The sequence below is a fragment of the Coturnix japonica genome, chromosome 4, assembly GCF_001577835.2.
Source record: "Coturnix japonica isolate 7356 chromosome 4, Coturnix japonica 2.1, whole genome shotgun sequence".
NCBI classification, from domain to species: Eukaryota; Metazoa; Chordata; class Aves; order Galliformes; family Phasianidae; genus Coturnix; species Coturnix japonica.
In genome coordinates, this window is record NC_029519.1 from 32,516,832 (window position 1) to 32,534,322 (window position 17,491).

The following is a 17,491-nucleotide window of genomic DNA, read 5'->3' on the forward strand; positions in this document are numbered from 1 at the left end:
TATATTCCATGCAGTCTTCCAGCCACTTTCCCAAATCTGTGGCATTGCCTGGGTTGTTGTTGTCAAAGTGCAGGACCCGGCACTTGGTCTTGTTGAACTTCATCACGCTGGCCTCAGCCCAGTGATCCATCCCTCTGTAGAGCCATCCTACCCCCAGGCAGCTCAATATCTCCTCACAGCTTGGTGTCTTCTGCAAACTTACTGAGTATGCACTCAATGCCCTCATCCAGGTTATCGCTAAGGATATTAAACAGGGCAGGTCCCAATACTAATCCCTGGGGAGCACCGCTTGTGACCATTTGCTGTCTGGATTTAATTCCATTCCCCACCACTCTCTGGGCTTGGCCATCAAGCCAGTTCTTTACTCAGCAGAGAGTGTATCTGTCCAAGCCATGAGCTGCCAGCTTCTCCAGGAGAATACTGTGGGAGATGGTGTCAAAGGCTTTAGCATCTACTTCTAGCTCAATTTTAATGAGTGTGTAAGATGTTAATTTGCTATTCATTTTGCATTGATTATAAAAGCTTCACTGAATATACAAACTGCTTTTGCTGCATGAGGTGTGTTGGCCCCAGCCTATCTTAATCTGGTACATCCTAAACATTGCTCTTTCCCCAAGGCAGAGCAGGACATTTGCTCCCTCTGAAATTTTTCCATGGCATAGAAAAAGAGGTGTAAATTAAATGTCACATAGTACTAGAAAGAAGAAAAACTAAGGTCAGCATTTGTGATGTAGTGGAAAGGAAAGCTGTAGGAGGAGTAAAATGTATTTTTTACTGACATCAGGCAGTGGAAATCAAGAATCTCATTGTTCAGTGTTCTGTGTGCATCATATATATTCTGTAGTGACCTCAGTAAAAGCTATCACAGCTCCTTAAATCTGGTGTCAAGGAAAGTTGTTGACTTTAAATTGTCATGGTCTACTGAAAATATTGTTTTACTCTTCCTATACACAACCTTGTTCATATTTTCTACCATAAAGCTAGTGAACTTTCCATTAAAGTGCTGCTACTGTTTTTTTAGGTGAGGTCCAAGCATTTCTTCCAGGCTGGCCAGTTAAGGAGATCTAGATATCAGATCCGTTGTCCAAAGGATAGCTTTAGTTCTGTCTGCTCTGGGCATGTTCTGTGGTATCTTGTCCATATCTTGTGGTCTCTCTCAAGTACCCACAAGGTGTTTGTTAAACAGACTATGGGAGTTCAGGTATTTGCATTTCATTTACAATATACTTTCATAGGTACTGATACAGTAATGACAAGTCTACAGCAAAGCTGGCATCTGAATTTTCATCTCAACCAGACTCATAACAAGCTGTGTTTGAATTTGCCTGTCACGTCTTTGAAGGTTAGGGGGCTGTAGGCCTTGTGCTCACTCAAAGGGTGCTCTGCAGCTGCAGTTCAGCTGCATAGTATGGTTGCAGCCCATCACATTTGTCCAGGATTGGACCTTATATGCCCTAGTAGCATCCAGCCTTGCTGTATTGTGTCTGTGTTTGTGTAGTCAAGGAAGGGCATTTCCAGGAGAGATCTGGATAAAGTTTACTTCCCTGATCCTTGTTTTCTAAACAAGGACTTTCTAAACTTTCTAAGCCGACTTACAGTTTCTTGAATCAACCACAATTTAAGTTAAGAGAGTATTTGCTAACTTTTCTATTTCCAGACAGGTTTAATTCTATAGCTGATAGTGCATCTCTGTCTGCAGAGTGGTACTGCGTTCTCATGCATATATGCATAGAGTTGAAGTGATAACTATACAGTAAAAATCAGAAAAGATGTTATTAACCAAGAGTGACTGCGAGATGAGAGAGGAGGTATTATGTAGCTTCAGTTTTAGCGTCAGTCTGTCTCTGTATGGCAACACTGACTTTCTTCAATAGAGAAAATAATTAGTACTGGTGATAATGGACAGCATTTCTGGAAATGACTGTGACTCATCTGATTTACATAGAAAATAGAAATGCATCTCCTGGCTGGGCAACAGGTTGGCTAGCAAATCCAGGGTGAAAAGCACCTGTGTTCCAGACACGAACAGTTCTGGGTCTCTGCAGCAGAGCCATCTGTGCCACAGGTTGCTTGCCAGATTTTCCCTCAGAAGGAGTTTAGCTATTAGAAAGATGTTTCCACAGCGCAGCGTGGAAATGTGCCACTTTCAGACAATCCACGCAGGAAAGATAATGCTGCCCATTCACTGGTAGCATCTGTTCTTTGGCATTCACTTTGAATATGATGATTACTAGTGACTTGCCACTGAAATACTGGATGCACCATCATGATTTAAATAGCACTTCAAAAGCAGGATGTGTTTTTGTGTGCTCTCTGCCATTTTGCAGTGGCAGGTGAGCATCACCACTATCTCAGTTTTTCTACAGGGTAGGCAGAGATAGAAGTAAAGTCAATATTTATTTTCCATCCTCCACTTTGTATTATTGATAATGACAGAAGTAGTAAAGAAGTTTTATGCACCATGGTTTGGTGTCCTTCCTATTAGAATGGTGCTATTTTCCTAGAAGTGAATCACACTGACATCATACTGCTGGCATGATCACCTAACAAATGCAGAAATGTAGAATTATACTGGACTCACATCCCTTTTGTCTCTTCCTTTGGTGAAAATTCTGTATAGTTGTCTCATTTATATTTGCAGATATTCATGGCAAACAAAGCAAGTTGGACTATAATCTAGTTCCTGAGACAGCACAGATTATACAGAATATCAGATGATAATTCCAGTATATTTTTAAATTCTGGTCAAGAGTAATTATATTCTTGCTTTGGAAGGACAAATAATACTTCAGCAATACCTACATTTCCAATTCTGGTGAATATATATTCTGAAGAATATATGGTTATATGCTATAGAATTTACATTTTAAAAAGGCTTTCTTAGCTGAAGTCAGTTTTCCCCCTTAACATTTTGATAGTACCCCTAGGTTCATCTAAATATTTTCATTGCGCTTCGGTAACCTGGATTCTATCTTGTCAATTTTTATGCAGATCTTAATGTATTTGTCTGGACATGGAATAATTCAGAGTGGATAAGCATCAGAAACTTCAGAATGAAGGGGTTAATGTTATTTTACAATTTGAATAAAGTTAAACATGCTTGTAGCAGTTCAAACAATCTTGTTGCTTCTTAAGTTGGTGTTTAAAGTGCCAAAAAAATTCTAACATCTGATTAGATTGAATTTAATTTTCCTGATTTGGATGTTAAACAGAACCTCTAATTAGTATCTGTTTCTCCTATAGGATTTTATTTTTAGGATAAGCATGTATATAATTTGTCTTTTAACTATTCTTTAAGTGTTTTGGCAGACTTTGAGAGCTGCACTGTGTTGCACTGCTGAGTGCCTAACATGTATGCCATTTCTGTCCAGTTCAGTGTTTCAATGCTCTAGACAAGACACGCCTTGTTGGTTGTGACAGGGTGACTTCCAAGACTAAGCTTATAGAAATACTTTTGTTGTCTGTTTAAGCTATAAGCTATGCTACACTACACTTGATCTTAGGCAAAAGGCCGAGAAGTGATGAAATAATAATTAAGCACTGGAATAGGCTTCCCGGAGAGGTGGTTGAGTCACCATTCCTGTACATGTTCAAAAACCATTTGGATGTGGTGCAATCAGGAACATGGTTCAGCAGAGGGTTATTAGAGTTAGGGTAGTATGGTTAGGTTGTGGTTGGACTCAATGATCTTTAAGGTCTTTATTTCCTTATGCTGTTTTCTGTTCTTAAATTAAGAGGAACAGGACAGAAATGTCTTTCTAATGCTCAGATCTTTTTCGATTACGCCATTGAATTTCTCTGAAACCAGGAATCTCTCTGTCAATTTATTTGGCCCAAGCTGGAAGTCAAATGCCAATATCAATGTGTTTGTTAGCACCTTTAAACTACAGCATGTGTTCAACCCCAGTCCAAATCCACATGTAGCCAAGTAGAAAAAAAGTGTATTAACCTAAGGCTGGAAAAGAGGAAAGCTTGCACTTAGTTATAGCAAAGTTCTTCTGGAGTTCAGAATAAAGACATCTCAGCTGAAGTATTTTCATCTTTCCTCAATGACTCTTCAGGTCTGAATGCTGAAGCATTCCAGCTACGCTCCCTTTGGACAATACAGTATTCACCTGCTGTAGTTACTAGCCAGACCTTAGTTGTGTTTGTTTCACTCTCACAGGTCCCATGCTAAATCCACGTATGACACCTCCTTGATCTTCTCAAGGGAGTGTAATATGAGTTTCTCTGTCATTATGCTGATGCTTGCCTAGGGGCATGGGTTACATCATCCTCCACCGTAGCCCTGTTTGCACCCACAGGACTGAAAAACAGCAGCTGTGTACTGGTAGTACTTCTCTCTGGAAGGTTAAAGGTGGCTTCTGGTGTGTAGGTGGTTTTTGAGAAGCTATTTGAAGGATTTCCTCACAATATTTTTTCTCTAATAGAGAGATTTTAATCATTTTTTCTAGTCTTAAAATTAGTTTTAGTCATTTTAAATGCCATTCATTGCCTGCCAGCGTACCCCTATGAGAATATAGTAACTGAAGACTTGATAAAGTAGAACAGCAGCACCATGCTCTTCTGCTCTCTACAGCTTGTGTCAGCATTGACCTGAGCTGTTATCACAATGTGCCAGAATGATGTCACTTGTATCTCCTGAAATGTAGACCACCCTGAAGGTCAACTGAGAGCACTTTCCTGTTTGATGTTATGACTGTTCTTGTAATAACTCTCCTAGGGCTTACAGTCTGCCGTGCTCAGACATCCCTGATTTTCCAGCCTTTCGCAGTTCTCTATCACCATGTGAGAATGGAATCTTCTGTTTCCAATAGCATAAATTATTTTGAAATTCCCCATTCCACATCTACTCATTCTGTACTGGCTGCATTGCTAAGTTGCAATGTTTTCCTGGCTTTTTAGAACAATTTAGAGCAACAGTAAGACTTTTCAAGGGCTTCACTTAGTTTAATTTACATGGTGTTGCTGTGAGTAACAATTTTGAGCCCAGAGACAAAAAGTGTCTGTTTCCTCCTCTCCCCTCCAGCGCACTTACTCAGTAAAAGCATTATAAGTTGCAGCTCTTTTTGCTTCACTGCTGTTCTTGAATTTTATCATGAAAGTCCCTTAAGAACAATATGGAACTACTATGATGACTGAATGACTAAATGAGGAAACTTGCTAGAAAGGTTCATTAGTTTGATTTCTTGTGATTATTTTGTATATATATCCTGTTATGTGGGCGTTGTTTCTTGCGTTTCAGTACTCTAAGCACAAGCTAGCTCATGAACGAACTCCAGCAAATTTGAAGTCCAGAGGGATCTACCTGACACTGAACAAAACATTTTTGCGAGACAAATTGAACAGCTTTTTTGTGTCTTTCTTTTTCCCTGCTTACCAATTAACATCTTCCTTGGCTTTTGATTTTCCTAGATATCCGTGGAATACAAGAGTTTTTGGACAGAGTATCTCAGCAGGGAATGGATGTGGCATTGCAGAAAGTAGAAAACAACATCAATAAAATGATCACAGGGCTCTTTGCCACTATGCGAATTGAAGAACTGAACCGTTACCGGGACACTTTGAGACGGGCTATTCTTGTGATGAACCCCTTGACAGCCAAATCATTCTTAACAGAGGTATGTGTTTAGCAGAGGAAACATCTTGCTCTATCTATGAAGTCTGCGATTGTTTTTGTCAAAAGATTCAGTTTATTTGTAATCATTTGAAGTAAGTATTTAAGTGGTCTCTTCCAAGATCATGCCTATTATCTTCATGTCTGTAAATGTGCATACATTTTGTGTCAACAAAAGCGCGTGGGGAATATGCAGAAAAATTAGCCCCCCTTTATAAAACTCATGGGTATTCTTTTGCTGTTTCCTTGGTTGTCATATCCATTCCTTTATAAAGGAAAAAAAAATCCATTATATGATATAACTTTTGCTAATAATCATGCAGCAGTGGAATTGATGAAGGACTGGATCTGAGTGAGGAGTGCAAGACGATAAGCTAAAGTTATACTTATTTAAACAAAAATACAAGCAGAATGTGTCATTTTCAAGGCTCTGTGAGATTTAGAGACAGAAGACTCTTGTTTTGTTTTCATGCTTTCATATTTCATAGATCTTTTGAAACTGATGTGCAAAACCTAACTGGATATATGCCAGTGAGTGGCTTTTAGGAACATTATTTAGAAAAGGGATTTGGAGTAATTTTTTGACTAGGCATTCTGTTGTCCTCATCACCCCATCAACCTGAGTAATTCTGAATGTCCTGTCCTGCACTATCCAAATATTTGCAGTGCCTCACAACATGTAAACAGTTTGTGATCATGTTGTAGATTGTTCTGTATTATTTTCTTTACTCAAGGCAAAAATGTACTGTAGGTCTCTATCTTCTTTTGTGAGTGAGATTCAAAGAGAGAATGTCATACAATGGTTCTGCCAATAGTGTACTGACCTGCTCTCTTATAATCACTGCCTGTGCAAAGAGAAATATCTTGGGATATGTTTGCCAGTCAAAATCTGTTACTCTGTAGTTGAACCAGCAGCTGTACTTTATGGGTAAACAAGTTAATTGTAAAGTATATGTATTGCCAATGTGTTAAGTCACTGATACACAATCTAAGTGTGAACATGTGTGCTTGTTTCAAAAAGTGAGCCATGTGCCCAGTCAGTCTAACCTTGTAATTTAGCTTAACGTAGTGGAATTAGCAAATGAAACATATGATTTTAATAAGAAATAAATGCATATGTAGACAAGCCTTAATTTTTTAATTTATTCTTATGGCTTTTCTGCCCAGAAGATGTGTTTAAGCCACCTTTTCTTCCCAGATCTCACATACTCTCTGTTTCTTGGTCCCTTCTTGGATGACCAGTTTGGCTGAACTCCCTCATTGTTCGGCTGTGAAGAGGGTTCATTCACTTTGCAACAGCTGTAGTAAGTGTGAGCTTGATTACTATGCAAGTAACAACTTTTCCAGGGTAAATAGACAGTAGCTTGTGTAAATAGGCAGCCTGCAAATTGGAGATTCCTGTGGCAGAATTTATCTTCTCTTTGACTCACTGTAATATTTATTTTTAAATAAGAGCATGCTGGGTTTGAGCCTTCTATTTTGTTTGTTTGTTTTCAGTAGTGTTGCTTCTTCTGTTGAGTCTTAGCTGATTCCTTCTTTCTCTCCAGCTTGCGTGTCTCTATAACTTTTAGAGAAGATTATAACTAATAGACAAGAAAGTGGAAATTGAGATGTTAATACAGTGCTCTGACTATGGAGATTAAAAATAAATAACCCACAACTCAACACTCCACTCTCTTTTTGTCTTTAAAAGCTGCATAATTATTTGGGACATAAAGAGATGGGAATACTTGGGTATCTCTTTCCCTTCTGGCTAAGGGGTTAATATAAAGTGAAAGGAAGAGACCAGCCATAATCTCTAATGTCCTTCTTTGCTTCGAGTCCTCATGGTGACTGGGGGAAATTCTGCTGAAGCAGTGAGATTTGATGAGGCTGAGGATTGTGGAGACGTGAAGCTAGCATGGATAGGGACCACTGCCCAGATCAATTTACAGAAGAGTCTGGGAAAATCCTTTGCCAGCGATATAATGATGACTTGTTCAGTTTTCAGTAGGGTGATAGATTTTTGTACCCTCGAATAATCATCCAGCATCCATACGTGAAGGAAATTACCCTCAGCCAAACTCCTCTGATTACGGACAAGCACCTCACATCCAATCATTTCACACAAAAATTGCTATGCTACAGAAGTGCTGGAAAATGATGACAACTGTATCCCACTTGCTTGCAACTGGGTTTCTTTTCCTTTTCCCTTTTCCCTTTTCCCTTTTCCCTTTTCCCTTTTCCCTTTTCCCTTTTCCCTTTTCCCTTTTCCCTTTTCCCTTTTCCCNTTCCCTTTTCCCTTTTCCCTTTTCCCTTTTCCCTTTTCCCTTTTCCCTTTTCCTTTTTCCCTTTTCCCTTTTCCCTTTTCCCTTTTTCCTTCCCCTTCCCTTTTCCTTCTTTTTTTCTTCTTCTTCCTTTCTCCTTTTTCCTTTTCTTTTTCCTTTTGATGTGTGTTTGTGGTTGTTTTTTGTTGTTGTTTTTCTTTGTGTTCTTCTGATCTGAGATGAACTTTTGATGAAGTTCCAGGATATGAAAAGCCATACGGCAAAAAATTCCAGGGTCAAATGGTAGAAAGATTCACCTGGTGCTTTAGCAAAAGAGAAAACACTTCATGTCAGCCTTCAAAATGGCTAGGAAAGAGAGCAACCACTCCTGTGTTGAACCTACTTTGCAAATCAAGGACTTATCAAGTGTGAGAGGGAGGAGGAACAGACCAGCAGACAGGTTGCGATGTAGGTTCTGTGGGGAAAACCAAACCAATTTAGGGAGCAAAATTTACCAAAAGGATTTTTTAAGTAGCTAGACATCCTCAAGAGGATTGGATCGCTATCAGTACATCTCAGCTTACAACTTTTTTTCTACTTAGCTAAGGAAACTGCCTTGTTAACTATATGTAGAAAAATGAAGGTGTCTTTCTGTGCAAAGAATCTTGGAGGTAACCGATTACAAGGGAGGAATGATGCTTCAGATCTGTTTCTTAGATATAGTAAATATTGTTGGTTAGCAGTAGACTTTTCACAATGAAAATTCAGCAAGCCATGAGTGAAAGGAGCCCTAGCATTAGCAAACAATTTAAATGGAGTATTATCAGGCAAGCAAGAGGGGCCTTGTTCTAAGAAGTAAAGATTTGCTACAGTCATTTCCTGTCCTCAGTGGAGGGGTTACTATGCTAGCAGCAGTCCAGGCAGATGTGAGTGCACACCTTGCTGCCCTTTGCTGTAGCCTTCTTCTTGGTTTTGCAGAATGGTTTGAGTTGGAACAGATCTTAAAGAGTACTCAGTGCCAGCCCTCTGCTTATGGGTATGGTTTTACCACAGTCCAGAACAGACTGTCCAGGACCCCGTCTAATCTGGACTTGAATGCCTGCAGGGATGGTGCTTCCACAGCTTCTCTGATTTACTTGTTCCAATGCCTCACCACTCTTTTAGCAAATAAGTTCCTAATATCTAATCTAAATCTACATTCTTTTATTTAAAACCATCACCCTTGTTCTATCACTACATTCCCTGATAAAAAAGCCCCTATCTTTTGTGTTGACCTGTATGTATGCAGACAAGCTTATTGTACCAATCTACATAAGTTACCTTTTATTTTCAAAGAAAATTCAAATTATTTAGCTTTCAGCCATTAATACAATTTGCTGTGCTTTTTTTGTTGTTGTTGTTTCTTTTTTTCTTTTTTTTTTTCTTATTTTAATATTTTCTGTACTCCAAGTTGATGTGGAGTGATATTAAGATAACATTACCTTGAAGAGAAGCATCAATATTACTTTCATAAATAAAAGATCTTGTTACAAATTAAATCTTAAAAAGTCAGGGAAAATAGGAAAAGCATGTAAATGAGACACTGAGAAATTTTTGCCAAATAGAATGCAAATGAAAGAGAGAAGTGAATATTTATAGAATACATAATTTAAAAATGCTGTATGTTATTGAATCTCTACTGTGATTTTTTCCCTCATTATTGCTGTGAATAGAAGATATAGAGAAATTTCATTATTATTCCTTATGATAAGTGTTGTAAATATTATGTCCCCTTTTTGAAATAATAAGGTATTTTAAACTTAAGTATTTTTTTAATTTAAAAAAATAAATAAATAAAAGCTTTTTTCAAGCAGTGACACAGTTGTACCAGATTTTATCTTTAGATATGATCATGCAGTAAAATCAAGGATCTCTTAGATCAAAGATGGGGATTTTCTTCAGTGTTACGTAGCTCCCTAATGAAGGCTTATTTCTTGAAAAAAACTTGTTTGAATTAGAAGAGTCTATTCAACTTTTTGTCCACAAGGATTTTCATCCCCTGTGTGTCTAAGGTCCTCAGAAGCTTGGTCTTGTTCTTTGTTTCATTTTGTTTTGATTTTTAATTTTATTCTATAATGCTGTTCTCACTGAGCTTTACACATGCTCCTTGGAAGCATTTAAGGCCAGGCTTGACTGCACTTTGCGCAACCTGATCTATGGGAGGTATCCTTGCCTGTAGCAGGGGGTTGGAACTAGATGACCTTAAAGGTCCCTTCCTACCCAAACCATTCTATGTTTTTTGATATCCTAGGGAGTGTTACGTCAACATTTAACTGTGCTTTGTTCTTGTAGATAATAAATGAAATTATCCTGTCTTTAGACAGAAGTGTGATGAGATGTTAAGAAATGAAGTGAATTCTGCTGAAAATAGAAGTTAAGGATCAGTGTGGTAGATCTCAGTGCTATTTCCTTCCAAATCCATGGCAAAAATTCTGTAGTTTTTTGTGAAACCAGATGGCAGCATTGTTTGTTCAATCATGAATAGGTTACTTACACTGGAGAGTTTGGAAGACTCTGGGGTAGACATCAAGTATATGCAACTACCTCTGGAGATGGCATAATCATATAATACTAGTCTGAAGTCTCTGAAGGAAATAGTTGCTCAAGGAGTTCTCTTTTAGGTATTAGAAGTGAAGGGTCATCAGAAGCTATATGGACTCTGTTTTTTTAAGATTATCATCCTTTCTTGCCCCCCAATACCCTCTCCCCCTCCCCAAGAGTTTGAGCTTTTTAGACATGCATTATCTTACTCTTTTGAAAATCCATTCTCTATGCCATTCAGCATGCCCATTGCAATTACTTGATGTTTATGGAAATCTAATTAAATACATTTTCTATTCTTATTTTTTGGTCTTTCTGTAGCTAGAGGCTTAAAATATTTTTTTAGCCTGAAAGATCTTCCAAATAACTTTACTGTTCAGAATGTTGAATATGTTGAAACTTTCATACTTCAAATGTGGTAAAAAGCCTCATTTGTGAGTTCATTTAACCTGGCAGAGGGTAAGCAAGTTTCTGGATTTTCATATTTCCTAATCTAATCTTGGATTTACTCTTTGGTCCAGTTTACTGACTTTTGCCATACAGATGAAGGATATATGAATATCTCTGTTATTTTCCAATTCTTGATGGATGAAGTGATGCTGCAGTAGCTTTTTATATTAACCTGCTCTTCATAAATACAGGTTCAAAGATTAGATGTTTAATCATGGGCAAATGAGAAAAGCAAGAAAGTTTCAGTGCTCAAATAAGGTAACTTCAAAGGGATTTGCATCTCATGCATTGTCACCGTGATCATAACCTAAACAAACCATTCCGTTTCTATATTAACTGTAAAACATCAGGAGGGACACAAAATTCAGGTTTACAATGTAGTGCTAGGGTATATGTAGCACTGTGTAGTACTTGCTGTATCTAAGATACATTATTTTAGTGTATGAAATGAGGAGGAAGCATCACAGGAAATCTATCCCAATGCAGAAGGTCTGCATCTTCTTAAAAGAGTAACCTAAAGCAGGTCCTTTGCACTGATATGTATTTTAGAAATATACCTTTCTGTTCCTTTAAAAGTAAGTATGTAAGTAGCATGGAGAGTAGATGGAACATACTGGCCACATATTGGCCTTGTTTCTTAATGCAATTGATAATCGCAACCAGGAAGAACCGGAAAGCAGGCATGCACATCCTGCAGTCAGCTATGCCTCCTATATTTGGTGATGGGAAAAGGGAGACAAAAGTCTGCCTGACCTTCCAGTCTGCTGATACCAACTTACTATGGTCATGTATGCTCTATACCCTTTTATCTGTTTTAATGGTAAAATGATGACTGAAGAGTGTGTCAAAAAACAATTGAACAGGAGGATTTATGTACTTCACATCCTATCAAGGAATGCACATATATTTGTTATATAGATGTATGCATAACAGTGTGTGTGACAGTAATTGCTCTTTGTCTTGTTATCAAGACTAATATTTAAACTATCAATAGTTTTGTAGTTACACAGTACCACAGTAAAATTCTTCATCCCCAAAGATAGTAAAACAAGAAAAATAAATACCCTGCTTTGGTGGAAATTTTGGCTAGGATTCTGGATTTTAATCTTCAAATTTTGGAACCATTTAATAATCTTTTAAATTTCTTTTTCTATCCCCAATTCTCTTTCTGTGTCAATCTGTAAGTCTCAGTCCTGACTCATGAGTCTAAATACAATTCTACTTTCAATGAAATTTCATAAGAAATATATTGCAAATATTGAGGAAACCTTCAGCTGCAGGTGTTCACTTGACATAGAAGAATAGAAGTTTTAGGAATGAAGTACTGAGTTGAAGAGAATTTAATGTTGAGAGATTCATATATGAATTTCATATTTGCAGTTGTGTAGGTAGCTGTTTGTTCCTGTTTTCCTATATTTTTGTTTTGTTTTTGTTTAAGTACATGACATTTAATGCCTTGGTACCTTGCCTGTTGCTGGGGATTCTGTTATCTTGACTAAACTTAATTGAAAGGTTGACTTGAGATCTATTAATTAATTGCTTTCTTTTTCTTTTTGGATTGGCTGTTATTTTTCCTGCTTTCTTAAACTGCTGTTATAATTGATTATATTCTGCTTTTATTATACCAGAGAATTTAATTGGATATAATAGTCGTCCTTGATTTTTTTTATAGCTTTGCTTTAAGCATCTCTGTTGCGCTCCTTCTGAGACAAATGTCTTGCCATAGAGAACAATGATATAAAATATATAATGAAACAAAGCTATTGTGTGTACACTGGGAGAGACAGTCAGTATATTAAAGTACATATTTTTCATGTAGCTGAGGGTGGCTGTCTGATTCATGTAGGTATCATATAAAGCCCACTCTGAACATCTGCAAAACTAATGTGCAGTTGACTACCACAGGATGAGTGCCTTTTTGAGGTAAAAAGACAGCCAGAGAGGATTAACTTAAAGCAGCGATAAGATCTGACAAAACTATTTGTAATCCAATTCTTCCTTCAAAGTCATGTTGTGTGATTGGCAGAACTGTTCTGCTTCATTCTTTCCCACCTGTATATAGAGGTATTGCCAGTCTATTAGCCTAACCTGGTTTCTCTGAAATATAACCAGTTTCCAAGTTTCTGTGAAAATTCATTGTTGAATGTTTTTAACCCTGAAGCACAATTGATTCATAAATAATTAATAATGAAATAATTTTGTTCATCTGTTAGACTGAGTTGAGGAGAACTAAAAGTAATAAGTTCTTCTATTTTTAAAGAGATTATGGTAGTTTTATTTTTTTATATATATTTTTTACTTTTATTTTTTGAACCAAAAGGATAACTCCATTTGTAATGTTACTTTGTAATTGGCTTATGAGATATAGTTGAGAAGGATTTCCCACAGTTTCATGGTGGTGTTTTTGTTTTTGTTTTTTTGTTTGTTTGTTGGTTTTGTTGTTTTCAAAATACACATCATAGTTTTATTCTGGTTTTAGTCCCTCTGAAGAGAGGGACTACTGGCTCACAGAATTCCTGGTTCATGGGCAGCCCTGTAGCTGGTGCCTGGCATCTCCAGCTGACAGCATGGTACAGGATGTATTCTGTGGAAGCCTCAGGGTTTTTAGGGTCACAACATTTCCAGGTTCTTAAGTGTTCTGTCCTTAGCAAAATGCAATTTTTCATCTCTTCAGGTGATCACATGAATTTTGAGCTCTTCGAATTTGTGTTGCATAGTAACTTCTAGTTCCCATCAGAGCATGATTTAATGCATCCGTCTTGCCATAAACCTGTCTTTTTAAACTGATTAATCTCTGCACTGTTATTAAGATTTGTTTCTCTCAGAGTCTAAATTGTTCAACTCTGAAGAGTCAGTCTGTAATAACCATCAGCTAGTTTTGAAATGTGCATCTTAGATCTGGATATATTTGCTAGCGTTGGGAAAAGGTGTATAGCAGGGCCAGCCCATGTTTTGCAGCTCAGCACAGAGACAAGCTTGCAAAACACTTGCCAGCTGTGCACTTAAAATGTGTAATTTCAATACACTTCATGTCTCCTGTTAACTTTAATTCTTTGGAGCATCCTTATAATAGCAAGTTAAATGTGGATTTGATTTGTGTTTCTTCGATTTTTATTTTTGGCAACAGTGTGCCTTCATTTTAGGAAGTGCAAATTAATTCTTATAAAATAGAATCATGTATTATTTATATACTGTTTTACATATATCCCTTCAAAATGCATAATCCAAAAAAGCCTGCTTGTAGTGCAGAAATCATGCCAGCAGTATGTTGCTGTTGGAATCAGAATTTAAGGAGCAAATCTGTGGTTTCATCTCCCTATATCAGTTTAATGTTGAAAAACTTTGTTGACATTAACAGCTCAGATTTGGACTGAAGCCATCTAGTTTTGGTGGGGCTGTTTTTGTTTGTTTGTTTTTTCCATAACAAAATCCAAAGCTTTCCATGGTATGTGCTCCCAAGATAGTCGGGCAGACTACCTGAAAGCTTGGGCTCTGATAACTCTTCTACAAAACTTTGAAACTTTGGGGTTTCATTCCAGCTTAGAATAAAGCCAACTATCAACACGCTCTGAATATTTGCATGACCTTTCTTTCATACAACTTGCCTTCAGAATAGCTTTTAAATTTTCTTCCAAGATGAACACTTTACATTTCAGTCTGGCATATTATGGTCATGGGTCTTTCATTACTGAAAGAACATTACTGCATTACTGTCTTGAATGTTAAAGCACTCATGCTAGGGCATTTAAGTGTTCTTATTGCCAATTGCTAAATTTGGGATGGAAGTACTTTTTCATTATCCATTTCATCCATTTTCATTTTTGTCTTGCTTGGAGGTTGCCAGACTGCTATTTCTGAGCATCCTAATTAGGTTTGCAACAGTGAATCAAAGTACACTGTAAAAACAGCATTCAAAGAGGATGCAGAAAGCATTGGCAAAGTTGTGTAGGTTGAGGTACAGGTAGATGCACCACAAGCACATCAAGAGAGGTCCCACAGTGTGCTACCCTTTTTCCACTGCAGTTTTCTCATCATACATGTGTCATGACGTGTTCATAATGTGCAAAGACAAGCCCCAGGCTGTATTCCCTAATTTTTCCATTTTTTTTGATGGAGCTGAACCACAGGAATTGTGGCAAACCATATTGAACACTATATCTAAAAATCCACACCAAGTCAATGTCATCTGACTTCTGCCCATTATCAGAAGCAAGAGATCTGCTGAAGAAGGAACTATGCATGCATCTATTCTGGCCTAAGATCCAAAACTAGGAGGAAGGTAAATGCAGTTGGATTTCTTACAGTTATTTAACAACAAAAAGTTTAGAATGCGTGTATATTTACAGAATTTAAGTGATATAACTAGGAGTGAAATATAAGGTCACTTCCAGTGATTTTGTGTTAAACTTTTTTGTCATCTGAACATCTGAGAGAGATGAGTGAAGAATTATTTTCAGAAAACAGTATCAAGAATATATCAAGTTAATTGAATTTTTAACTCAAACTAAAATCAAAGCTTAAATTCTTATATGATCACGCTTCTTGCTATATCAAGCAGCCAAATCTGAGGTTTTTGTAGTGTACTGTCTTTCACTCTATCAGTGAAGTGATATTCCCTGAGGTCTAGTAGTTAGTATTTGCTCAAGGAATATAATACTTCCCTTTGAGAGAAGGGAAACAGAAGCATAGAATTCCACCTGGGGGAAACCTGTGGAGATGCTTTCAGTTTTGACAAATATTTTGTTGGGATGTTAATATAAATTCTACAGGACTAAATTTGTTGAGTGCAAAGATACGCGTATGCAATAAGAGTCTGAAATTTTAAGGTTGTTACAAATGTGCTTCTCCTCACAGGACCGATAAGTAATAATGTGTTATGCAGAGAGCTGCTGTTCAGATCAGAGTACTTGATTGCGCAATGATTTGAGAAAGTGGAGAAAATCAATGAAGAGCACAGAAAATTAATGTTTATTGGAGATCAGTTTAACTATATAGATTCAAAATAATTGCATTTCCAAAGCTTGCTTCCATCCTTAACAGTTAATATTATTTTTCAATATGATCTATATAACTTCCACTTAAGAATATTTCTTTTCACCACAGCATTTAGCCTGGTTATCATTCTTTGCCCAAGATCTCTGAGATATCTAATGCATCATCATTTACTACTTAAAATCAGGTGTATCACTTCATCTCTTTTTTTTCTTTTTTCTTTTTTTTTTTTTTTTTTTTTTTTTTTGGCTTTCTAATATCTGCATGGAAATATAATATGNCCACTTAAGAATATTTCTTTTCACCACAGCATTTAGCCTGGTTATCATTCTTTGCCCAAGATCTCTGAGATATCTAATGCATCATCATTTACTACGTTAGAAAAGGTGTTTTTTTCTGTTTTTTTTTTTTTTTTTTTTTTTTTTTTTTTTTTTTTTTTTTTAATTGGCTTTCTAATATCTGCATGGAAATATAATATGGTTATTGTCTCATTTCTTTTGTATGACAATTTTAAGGAAGAAGTTTTACCATGATTACCATTTAATTCCTAAAGTCTTACTTTGGGTAGATCCCTTTCTTTACCTTGCTGACTTCTCTGACTTTGTTGCTTACTGTATGGACCACAGACACCAGCTCTCTTTGTGGAGCCCATTTTACACTGTCAGAGGGAAAAACCAGTGTGCGGCTTCTCTTTATTTTGTATTTTGAAATTCTGAAAACAGAATTTCATAACTTGTGCCTTCTGATCAGATGGCATCCCTCTTTTCATGAGGTGACTGAGTCAGACATTCTTTTGTATCATCATCTTTTGTTGAAGGAAATCACACAAAGTCCCATTTGTATTTTTCGATGTTAGTGGTTTTGTTGGGTATTTTTCCCTCCTTTTCAGGAGTTAATGCCCTAGTGGCTTTAAATACACTTCCTCAGCAGTAGTGCACAGCCTGCTGGAGTATAGATGTGGTAGCTCTTATGAACTTTTGTCAATATTTTACTTTGTCTTTTTGGATTTATCCAGTTCAGTGAATCTGACTTCAGGACAGAGAGTTTGGGATTTGAAGATGATGAGCTCTGTACATATATCAGTATACAATGTAGATATATTGTGCATGTTTTGCTTTCCCAAGGCAACCACATGATATACTCAGACTACGCACAGGCTTCTTGCCTCTAGTTGCCTGAAGTTTTTGGTGTTCCCCAGGGGTCAGTGCTGGGAACCATCCTCTTCAATATCGTTATGGATGACCTGGATGAGGGCATTGAGTGCACACTCAGTAAGTTTGCAGATGTCACCAAGTTGGCTGGAAGTGTTGTTCTGCCTGGGGGTAACAAGGCCCTGTGGAGGGATTTGGACAGGCTACATAGCTGGGCTGAAGCCAATGGGATTGTACATTGGTCACAAGAACACTATGCAAGGCTTCAGGCTTGGGGCAGAGTGGCTGAAAGACTGTGTAGAGAAAATGGACCTGGGGGTATTGATTGATGCTCAGCTGAACTTGAGCCAGCAGTGTGCCCAGGTGGCCAAGAAGGCCAATGGTATCCTAGCTTGCATCAGAAACAGTGTTGCCAGCTGCCAGGGAAGTGATTGTTCCCCTGTACTGCTGAGGCC

The 17,491-nt window shown here is 37.4% G+C and overlaps 1 protein-coding gene across 7 annotated transcripts in view; it reads left to right on the top strand.

The window, feature by feature from the left end:
- The window catches only part of GRID2 (glutamate ionotropic receptor delta type subunit 2), a 637,614-nt gene that overhangs the window by 390,285 nt on the left and 229,838 nt on the right, over positions 1–17,491 (top strand). For all 7 annotated transcript variants that reach the window (XR_001554883.2, XM_015861346.2, XM_032444177.1 and 4 more), the window contains one exon: positions 5,416–5,621. Coding sequence is in view for 6 of the 7 variants with exons in the window: in XM_015861346.2 (XP_015716832.1) it covers positions 5,416–5,621 (206 nt within the window). In the remaining variant the exon portion in view is untranslated. The remainder of the gene's footprint in view (positions 1–5,415; positions 5,622–17,491) is intronic.